Here is a 10884-nt window from a genome sequence, read left to right as displayed (position 1 = left end):
GCCTTCCTGCTCTTGGGTGTGGGGGGCCTCTGCGGCGGTCCCGCGCGCCCCGGTCTGGGTGCTCGGCGGGATTGCCCGGCGGGCGGTGTCTCTCTGCGGCTCCATGGCGGGTGCTGGGGGATCTTGGCTGCAGACCAACACATGGCGGCTGAGCTGGGGGCAAACGAATAAGCTCACACAGCCCGTCGCCTCTCATCATGGGCAACTCCAGAATGGTAGAGAGCCCAACCTCTCTGGAGGAGTTGAGTTTCAGAGCCCAGATTGTGCATGGAGGTGATCCAATCTATATCTAGCCGATACCTCTCAACCTCTTGCATAAGCTCAGGCTCCTTCCCTCCCAGAGAGGTGATGTTTCATGTCCCAAATGCCAAGATCCACGACTGGAGTCTGGGTCCCTGAGGCACTCGTCTTTGACTGCCACCCAAATCACATTGCACGGGCCTCTTCTGAGCTCCCCTGCAGGGAGTGGGCCCACTGGAGGACAATCTCATGTCGCTGTTACGGTCTTGACCAAACCAGGAACTGTGGTAGGAGCCTCAACCACCAGACGCTTGCCTGTAAGCCCAAATCCCAGGCCTGGCTCAAGGATTGGGCTCCAGGGATGCCAATCTTGGAAACGTAAAGAGATCTTTGATTGTACTTCTCATAGAGTACACCATTCAAACTTTTGTCTGGCTCGTCACCCAGGACCTGTCTGTCATGGGAGTCCCTAGGGCTAGAAGCCCCAGGCAGAATAGCTCCTAAGACCACTTTATCACCCAAACCCCTCTACCTCATTTAGGAGGTGGTTCATCACTTTTACAAACATCAGATTGTTTTAGTTTTACTTTCTGGTGTGAGTATTTCTATATATTTTTAAATGTAAAACGTTAATGCATTATTCCAGATATAATGCCTTGATTTGCTCACATAAGATGATGAAACAGTTGAGCTTAAACTCAAAATTGTTGATCCAAACATGTCATGTTATTCCAGACTAAACAGCTCTGTCTGTGTTCATGTCAAAGTCCATCAGCTGTTCATGAAGAAGCAGATCCTCCAACACTCTGATGTTTTTGTGTTTGCAGAGGTCAACAGGTCACACAGAGAATCCAGTCTGCAGCATCCAGCTGTAGCTCCATGAAGAGTGACCGATCCATACCAGAGCCTCCATGCTTCAGAACAGAACCAGAACCTTCAGACTCACAGTAAGAACCAGTTTCTAATGAACAGAGCAGAGTTCAGCTCTCAACAGGAACAACAATGTTCTCACCAAGAACATCAGCTGATTATCCAGGAAGGTCAACCATCTGCTTTGACCACTTTAGAAGGATGAAGCGAACAGCTGAACTTTTCTCTGACCTCAGTACAGACATGAGCTCCAAACACAGCTACCGTAACTTAAGGTTCTGACTTTTTCTGAGTCAGAAGAATATCAGAGAGGATCTTTTTTTTATCAGTTAGTGTGGACCTTTCCACTGTCTGTTTAATTTTTTTTCACTAATGTTTCTTCTTGGCGTCCACAGAGAGATGACGAGCAGTGGACTGTGGTCTGCAGAAAGACACAGAGCTGGTGAGTCAGAGCCTGATCATCTGCTGATGGATTATTCTGGAATATCTACTGGGGTTGTGTTGAACACTCATGAAGGAGCTTTCTTCTCTGCTCTTCCAGCAGATGTTGGTCTGCAGGAGATTTTTGGAGAACATCAGATCAGTCTGAGGAGCAGAAGTGAACATGTGTCTGAAGGAACTGAAGAAGCAGGAAGAGAAACGCTCCTCAACGAGGTCTACACTGAGCTCTACATCACAGAGGAACTGAGACAAGAGGTTAACACCCAACATGAGGTGATGCAGCTGGAGACAACCACCAGAATCAACAAGCTCCATCACACTGCAATCAAGAACCCAGACATCTTCAAAGTCTTCCCTGACCAACACAGATCCATCAGAGTGGTTCTGACCAGCGGAGTTGCTGGAGCTGGAAAAAGCTTCTCAGTGCAGAAGTTCACTCTGGACTGGGCCGAGGGCTTGGAGAACCAAGACATCAGTGCTGTGGTTCCTCTTTCCTTCAGGGAGATGAACTTGATCAGAGATGAGCAGCACAGTCTTCTCACTCTGATCCAGCTTTTCCATCCAACACTCCAGAAGATCCCAGCAGAACAGCTGTCTGTCTGCAAACTTCTGTTCATCTTTGATGGTCTGGATGAAAGCAGACTTTCTATGGACTTCAACAACAGTCAGGTGGTGTCTGATGTCACCCAGAAGTCCTCAGTCAACGTGCTGCTCACTAATCTCATCCAGGGACGTCTGCTTCCCTCAGCTCTGGTCTGGATCACTTCCAGACCTGCAGCAGCCAATCAGATCCCTCCTTCATATGTGGACAGACTGACAGAAGTACGAGGCTTCAATGATGCTCAGAAGGAGGAATACTTCAGGAGGAGATTCCCAGAAGAAGAGCTGTCCAGCAGAATCATCTCCCACATCAAGGGCTCCATGTCCCTCTACATCATGTGTGAAGTTCCAGTCTTCTGCTGGATCACTGCTGTGGTTCTGGAGAACATGCTGACCACGGAGCAGAGAGGAGAGCTGCCCACCACCCTGACTGACATGTACTCACACTTCCTGATGGTCCAGACAAAGAGGAAGAAGAACAAGTACCAGCAGGAACATCAGACAAGTCCACAAGAGCTGACAGAGACTGACAGGGAAGTTCTTCTGAAGCTGGGGAGGCTGGCATTTGAACATCTGGAGAAAGAAAACATCATGTTCTACCAAGAAGACCTGCAGCAATGTGGTCTGGATGTCACAGAGGCCTCAGTGTACTCTGGAGTTTGTACTGAGATCTTCAGAAGAGAGTGTGAGATCTTCCAGAAACCGGTCTACAGCTTTGTTCATTTGAGCGTTCAGGAGTTTCTGGCTGCAGTCTACATGTTCCACTGTTACTCCAACAGGAAAGTAAATGTCATTGAGGATTTCCTGAAGAACGGCATGGAGAGCCCATCTCTGGATGAGGTTCTGAATGGAGTCATGGAGAAATCCCTGCAGAGTCAAACTGGACAACTGGACCTGCTTGTTCGCTTCCTTCATGGTCTCTCTGTGGAGTCCAACCAGAGACTCTTAGGAGATCTGCTGGGTCAGACAGAGAAGAATCCAGAAACCATCCAGAGAGCCATCAACAACTTGAAGAAGGTCAACAGTAAAAAAGTCTCTGCTGACAGAAGTATCAACTTTTATCACTGTCTGATGGAGATGAAGGACATCTCAGTTTATCAGGAGATCCAAGAGTTCCTGAACTCAGAGAACAAATCAGAGAAGAAACTTTCAGAGATCCACTGCTCAGCTCTGGCCTACACTCTGCAGATGTCAGAGGAGGTTCTGGATCAGCTGGACCTGGACCAATACAACACATTATCAGCTGCAGGCAAACGTAGAATGATCCCGGCTGTGAGGAACTGCAGAAAGTTCAGGTGAGTCCAGAAGTGATTGTAATGACAAATTAGTTTACTGTTCAGATTTTCAGCATTCATCTTCTATATTTGTGGTAACACATTTCAATGAACAAAGATGAAGTCAGCAACCATCTGCAGAGTTTGACTGTATTTCACCTTCAAACCCCAAAGGGCAACAATCCTGAATTATCCTTCCACAGAGAGTTCAGAGGAGCAGAGAAGTGAAGAAACAGTTTCATGTCAGTCAGATGGTAACAGACCACATGTTGAGGCAAAAACACAGTACAGGGCCGCTGTGAGCTAAACTCCTGCTTTCTTTGTAGGACAGTTGTTGCAACAAAAAAACTCTAAAGCGTCAATCTTCTGCGATGTCTTTATTGCTTCTTTCTGCAGCCTTCCAATCCATACAGTCCAAACAAAAAGCAAAATTTACACTCCACCTGTGACAGACTTTTGCTTGCCACGTTAACAAGGTCACAAAATATATGACCATAAAAATATATGGCCATAGACTGGGGCTCACTCCACTTTTTCATCTATACACCAACAGTGACAACAGCCACAACCAGACAGATGCCACCAAACTGCACTTGTGCCGCATCAGTTTAGCAATTTAGGCTAAACTTTATTTATGTTGATTACATTTGTATCCTTTTTCTTTTGGACCAGACAGAAAAGAAGAAGAGAGACAAAAATAGGGAGATGGTAGAGATGGACGGTGGGGGATTAAGGACAAAAAATAGAAAGAGGAAAAGGGAGGTTAAGGAAGTTGGAGGATTATTACAGAAAAGTGTGTGTGATGAGGTAGAATCTTAAAGGAACAAGTGACACCTTTTTGGAAGTTTACCATAATGGGAAGAGCGGTCGTCTTGCGTTGCGCTGCAGGGGGTGGACTACTTGCCTGTGGGCGCTGCATGGATTTGCCCCTCCCCTCGGTTTTATTTGGACCTTAGACATGTAGGACTCTTGGTGGGGGGGGTGCTTGGACATCACTACCAGCAAGCAGTAATGGGGCTTCTGTACGAGCAATCAGGGAATGTCTTTTCCTGTATAGTAAAGACACCTTTAACACCTCAAAATATACACTTTGGATATGCCTTGGATCTTCTGTCCCCTACCCCATCCCTGGCGGGGAGTGCAGGGACCCTCAGCCAGGTGGCCTTGTCGCTTGGGTGCTGGTGTCCTGGGCCCAGCAGCCTCCTTCAAGATTCAAAGGGTTTATTGTCATATGCACAGTAAGGAAATGGGTTTCCCTGTACAGTGAAATTCTTACTTTGCAGCTCAAAGTATTCTGCAGTGGGTGGGGTCTCTGAATGCCATAAAGAAATATTTAAATGTAAAAAGATAAAAATATAAAGTTTAGGATATTTACAGGAGGACTAAGGAGCACAGTTACACACACACACACACACACACCCACACACAAAAGCTATATATAAGAAATAAAAAAACTATGCATATGTAAGTGACTAAATATTTACAAATCAGTTGTGCAAATTTACAGGGAATATTATTGTGCAAAGAAGACTGACAGAACTCGATAGTGGGGTACATGTGCAGTTGTTATTAAGGTGCATTAATAAGGATAAATAGTCCAATAATGATATATGATAATTAATCCCGATGTGCAAAGGTGCAGTCTGCTGTTGCAGTCTCCTGTCAGCTGTTAAGGAGTCTGATGGCAGAGGGAAAGAAAGAGTTCCTGAGTCTGCTGGTCCTGCATTTCACACTCCTGTACCTTTCCTTGAGGGAAGGAGAGTGAACAGACCTCGTTGGGGGTGGGTGGGGTCTCTGATGATGGAAGCAGCTCTCCTCAGGACCCTGTGCTTGTAGATGCTCTGCAGTGAGGGCAGAGGAGTCCTGGTGATCTTGGACGCAGCCTTCACCACTCTCTGCAGGCATTTGCGGTCCGTGACGGTAGAGCTGCCGTACCACACTGTTATGCAGCTGGTTAGGATGGACTCAAAAACGCAGCTGTAGAAGTTGCCGAGGATCTTTGATGACATGCCGAACTTCCTCAGTCTCCTCAGGAAGTACAGCCGCTGATGAGCCTTCTTCACCAGCTGCGTGGTGTTCAGTGTCCAGGTGAGGTCCTGGCTGAGGTGGACCCCCAGATATCTGAAGCTGCTCACCCTCTCCACTTCCAGACCCCGGATAAACAGCAGCTGATGAGGGCTCCTTTCTCTCCTCATGTCCACTATCATTTCCTTGGTCTTGTCTGTGTTGAGAGTGAGGTTGTTGTCCTCACACCAAGTCACCAGTAAGCAACCTCTCGCCTGTAGGCTGCCTCGTCCCCGCCAATGAGGCATCCTATCACTGCAGTGTCGTCTGCAAACTTCAGGATGGTGTTGTCCTGATGAGAGGCTGCACAGTCGTGGATGAACAGGGTGTAGAGGATGGGACTGAGGACACAGCCCTGTGGAGTGCCAACGTTAGTAGTAATGGTGGCTGAGGTTCTGTTCCCAATTCTGATAGACTGAGGCCTGCCAGTCAGAAAGCCCAGGAGCCAGTCACAGATGGTGGGGTGCAGTCCAAGACAGAGTAGTTTGTGCGTGAGCTTGTGGGGGACCACCTTGTTGAACGCAGAACTGTAGTCAATAAAGAGCATACTGATGTAGGAGTCTTTATTCTCCAGATGTGAGAGGGAGGTGTGCAGTGCTGCAGCGATGGCATCTGAGGTGGACCTGTTGGGCCGGTAGGCGTACTGCAGGGGGTCTAGTGTGTCCGGAATGCTGCTCTGAATGTGGGTCAGCACCACTCTCTCAAAACACTTCATAATGATTGGAGTGAGAGCTACTGGCCTGTAGTCATTCAGGCAGGTGGGGGGGCTCTTCTTAGGGAGGGGGACAATGGTGGTGGTTTTGAAGCAGGAGGGGACAGTTCTCTGGCTGAGGGAGAGGTTGAATATGGAGGTGAGAACGTCTGTCAGCTCGTTGGCGCATGCTCTGAGGGCTCGGCCAGGAATGTTGTCTGGTCCTGCCGCCCTTGCGGGGGTTGATCCTCCTCAGGGCTTTGTTTACCTGGGCTGATGAGACGACTGGTGGGGGTGAGGAGGGACTAGTGGCTCTTGAGTCATTGGGCCTCCTCTCTGTAAGGGGGGTGGAGGTCTCAAAGCGTGCATAGAAAGTATTGAGGTCGTCCGGCAGACTGTCTGTAGCCCGAATGGTACTGGAGCCGTTCCTGTAGTCTGTGATGTGCTGCAGGCCCCTCCACATCCGCCCAGAGTCAGCAGTGGAGTAGAAGCCGTCCAGCTTCTCTCTGTACTGCCTCTTAGCTGCTGTGATGGCCTTCCTCAGTCCGTACTTCGCAGCTTTGTACTCAGTCTCATTGCCGGATGTAAAAGCAATGGATCAAGCACGCATCATGTGACGTACCTGACCGTTATCCAGGGCTTCTGGTTGGGAAACTTCCTGACTTGGATGGTGGGCACGATGTTCTCTACACAAGTGCTGATGTACCCAGTCACATAGTCAGCATAGTCCTGTTTGTTGACAGAAGAGTCCTCCAGAGTAGCTGCACCTTTAAACACATCCCAGTCTGTAGTAGTGAAACAGTCCTGCAGTGTGTCCGCAATCTCAGGTGTCCAGAGCTGAACCGGTTTGGTGACTGGAGCTGATTGCTTGAGTCTTTGTCTGTAGGCCGGGTAAAGGAACAAAGAGATGTGGTCTGAGTGTCCGAAGTGGGGGCGGGGTGCGGCCTTGTATGCACCCTTTACATTGGTGTATACATGATCCAAAGTATTCTTGTCACGGGTGGGGATGTTTACATGCTGGTGATATTTTGGAAATACGGTCCGAAGATTGCACTGATTAAAGTCGCCCGCAACAATAAAAACAGCATCAGGGTGAGCCGTCTCCAGTGCGCTGATGACGTCATGGAGCTTGCCGAGTGCCGCTGTAGAGTTGGCTTGCTGTAAACTCCCTTGGCAGATAATACGGGCGGCATTTGAGCATCAAAAACTCCACATCAAGCGAGCAGTGCTGATGAGCAGTTCGTACATCCTCACACCACGTGTTGTTGATAAACACACACACGCCGCCCCCTTTCGCCTTACCGGAGGCTGCTGACCGGTCTCCCCGATGAATGGAGTGCGTCTGTAGCTGAACAGCGGAATCTGGGACGTTTCCTCTTTCAGCCAACAGGTTTGTGTGTAATTATTGAGTGTGTGTGTAGACAGGCCCTGCCCATTCCAGATTGCTATTTCTGCCTGATTGTTTTACAATGTTACTACCCTCTGTTACCATCTTCTTTTCTCTCTAAACCCCCCTCTGGTACCTTTTTTTTGTGCCAACCCCAACCCCCCCTTTATTGTAAAGTTGCAAACACCTGACACACGCTCTAATGTTACAAACATGCCTGTTGGCTGCAAAAAATCTTTACATGTAAAATATGTACACAATGCACTTCTGTTCACACACACAGTTATGCCTACAAACCCCTAATGTATAGAATTTCATTCTGTTATGTATACTATTTGTGCAAAGGTGAGCTGACCCTTGCGTTTAAGTGGGTATTTATGTTTTGCTGACATGAATGATGGACTTAAAAAAGTGGGAGAGTGCCTGGTCACCCCAACATCTAGACTCCTACCAAGGGAGCAGCAATAGCCATTGCCTCCTGACACTCAAGCAATAAAGCAGATAGAGGAAATTCGCCTGCTAGACAACCCCACCGCATACAGTCCAGGGGCAACCCTCCCTTGAAACATGACCACTATTGCCGAGGGCCTGGTGCCCCCCACCAGGTATAGGTTATGGAACAGAAGATCAGAGGTCCCACCTTCCTTGTGTAATGTATGTTCGTGTTTGTTTCTGTGTGGGTGCTGGAGTGTATATTGTTCTGGGGTAAAAAGTAAGTGTAAGAAAGGGTGCAGTTACAATTGGGGTGTAGGTCCTGAAGGGACATCTCCTGTGTGCTGGCAACGATGTCCAAGCACCCCCGACCCCCTTAACACTAAGTGTCCTACATGTGCAATTAAAACTGAGAGGGAAGGGGCCCAAAATAATGTGGCAACCATGGGAGACCAATGCAAATTAACTCCCCTCCTGAGTTGCATTAGTGTTCGTTTGAGGAAGAGGGATGGCCTGGGACAGCTACCAGACTGACCCTTGATTGGTTAAACAGACCCTCCCCTGGCATGGTGCCCATGTCTCCCCAGTTCAGGGGCCCCATATCATGCACAGCTGACCCCCCAGGCCCAACTACCCCCACCCCAAACTAAAAGAGAAGAGACAAGACAGGCACTAGGAAGGCCTTCAAGAAAGTTCTGTCTGAATGTTTGTTCTGCTGTGATTCTGTTCATGATGGGTGATGTGGATCTGAGGAGGAAAAATTGGATCTAAAGTTCTGCAGCAGATCAGGAAGATGAACTGTTTTTATATAGAGCTTCAGAGCAAAAAACAAAAAAAATGAAAATGTCCTTTTGGAAACGAAATCAGAAAACTTTGAATATAAAACTGGACCATGACCAAAATTTAAAAAATATCAACATTCAACCATCATCATCATTATGATATTCAGAGTGACAGCAGTCAGTCTCTGTGATCCAGATATTCTACTGTCAACTTTGAGGTTCAAACCTCACATCACTGACTGACTGAGGACAACATGAAGCTCTGTGGAGCTCCACCTTTTCCTCCAGCTGCAGATGAAAGCATCACAAAGATGAAGGTCTGAGAGAGACTGATGAGGAGGACTGTTTCATGATGAATATGAAGCTCTGATGAAGAGACAAATGTCCAACTGGAACTTCATAACAGCCTGAATTCATCAGAATATCACCTGTTTCTGTCTTTCTTTCTCTTCACAGTGTCCCACCATATTGTGTACTCTCAGAGATTGACTATGAAATTGTGGCTTCAGCTCTGAAGTCCAACCCGTCCCACCTGACCGAACTGGACCTGAGCTACAACTACATCCACGATATATCCTTGAAGGTTCTATGTTCTGGACTGGAGAGTCCAAACTGCAGACTGCAGACTCTGAGGTCAGATCATTGAAGCTGTTGCTTGGTTCATTTTAACATTTGTAGTTTTTCACTGAAGCTGAAAATTTTGGATTCAAATATTGTCTGTATTTTCCAGAAACTAGATATCCTTGATTATTTGAACAGTGTAGTCTCCCAGTTATCAGACACAGTCATTCAAAGAGGTGCTGAGCTGCATTTTTCAAAGAGATATGAATTACATCTGATCAAAAATGTTGTGATGTCTGGCGCGTTGTGGTCACTAGGAACCCCGGCCACCAGGCGGTCGCCTCCGAGCCCCAACCCCAGGCCTGGCTCCAGGGTGGGGCCCCGGTGACGTGAATCCAAGCAACGTAACTGGAACTCTGATCTTGACACTAATGAAGGGGTTTCTGAACCACCCCCGAAGCCCCTGACAGAGGAGCCTTACTGAGGGCTGTTCGGTCTCTGTATGACCGGAGCAAGAGCTTGGTTCGCATAGCCTGCAGTAAGTCAGACCTTTTCCCAGTGCATGTTGGACTCCGGCAGGGCTGGCCTTTTTTACCAGTTCTGTACATAGTCTTTATGGACAGATTTTCTAGGCGCAGCAAGTGGCCGGATGAAATCTGGTTTGGGGACCACAGGATTTCATCTCTGCTCTTTGCAGATGATTTTGTTCTGTTGACTTCATTGAGCCAGGCCCACCAGCATGTATTGGAGCAGTTTTTAGCCGAGTGTGTAGCGGCTGGGATGAGGGTCAGCACCGCAAACTCTGAGGCCATGGTTCTCGACCGGAGAAAGGTAGTTTGCCCTCTCTCGGTAGGTGGAGTGCTCCTGCCTTGGTGGAGGGGTATAAATAATTTGGGGTCTTATTCGCGAGTGAGGGAAGATCAGAGCGTGAGATCGACAGGCGGATTGGAGCGGTAGCTGCCATTTTGCGCTTGCTGCACAGGTATGTTGTGGTGAAACGAGAGCTGAGCCAGAAAGCAAACGATCTTCGTTCCCCTACGCACCTATGATTATGAGCTCTGGGTCATGACAGAAAGAATGAGATCTCGACTACAAGCGGCTGAAATTAGTTTTCTCCGGAGGGTGGCTGGGCGCTCCCTTAGAGATAGGGTGAGGAGCTCAGTCACCCAGAGAGAGCTCGGAGTAGAGCCGCTTCTCGCCAGCATCGAGAGGAGCCAGGAGGTGGCTCGGCGATCTGGTCCGGATACCTCCTGGACGCCTCCCTGGTGAGGTGTTCTGGGCATGTCCCACTGGGCGGAGGCCCCGTGGAAGACCCAGGACACGCTGGAGAAACTACGTCTCTCGGCTGGTCTGAGAATGCCTCGGGGTCCTCCCAGAGGAGCTGGAGGAAGTGGCCGGGGAGAGGGAAGTCTGGGCATCTTTGCTTAGACTGTTGCCCCCGCGACCTGGCCCCGCAGATGAGCAGAAGAAGATGGATGGATGGAAGGCTGCTCAAATCACGCTGCTGCCAAAACAACTTGCTGTGCCCAATGCTTAAATCTT

The 10884-nt window shown here is 48.5% G+C and overlaps 1 protein-coding gene across 1 annotated transcript; it reads left to right on the top strand.

Moving 5' to 3' along the window:
- The first annotated feature begins 1509 nt into the window (after positions 1 to 1509).
- Positions 1510 to 3450, top strand: LOC112142501 (NLR family CARD domain-containing protein 3-like). The gene is made up of 2 exons (XM_024265933.2): positions 1510 to 1552; positions 1652 to 3450. The coding sequence occupies exons 1-2, from the start codon at positions 1510 to 1512 to the stop codon at positions 3448 to 3450; spliced, it is 1842 nt and encodes a 613-aa protein (XP_024121701.2).
- The last annotated feature ends 7434 nt before the right edge of the window (positions 3451 to 10884 follow it).

This window comes from Oryzias melastigma, linkage group LG14, assembly GCF_002922805.2.
Source record: "Oryzias melastigma strain HK-1 linkage group LG14, ASM292280v2, whole genome shotgun sequence".
Taxonomy (NCBI): Eukaryota; Metazoa; Chordata; class Actinopteri; order Beloniformes; family Adrianichthyidae; genus Oryzias; species Oryzias melastigma.
The sequence above is the reverse complement of the archived record's forward strand: the minus strand, read 5'-3'. Positions and strand labels throughout refer to the sequence as shown.

Excerpts from the sequence above, each read along its gene's own strand:
- LOC112142501 (XM_024265933.2), top strand. The coding sequence starts at position 1,510 with ATGACGAGCAGTGGACTGTGGTCTGCAGAAAGACACAGAGCTG. Across the intron at positions 1,553-1,651 it reads TGCAGAAAGACACAGAGCTG|CAGATGTTGGTCTGCAGGAG; the intron begins GTGAGTCAGAGC and ends CTGCTCTTCCAG.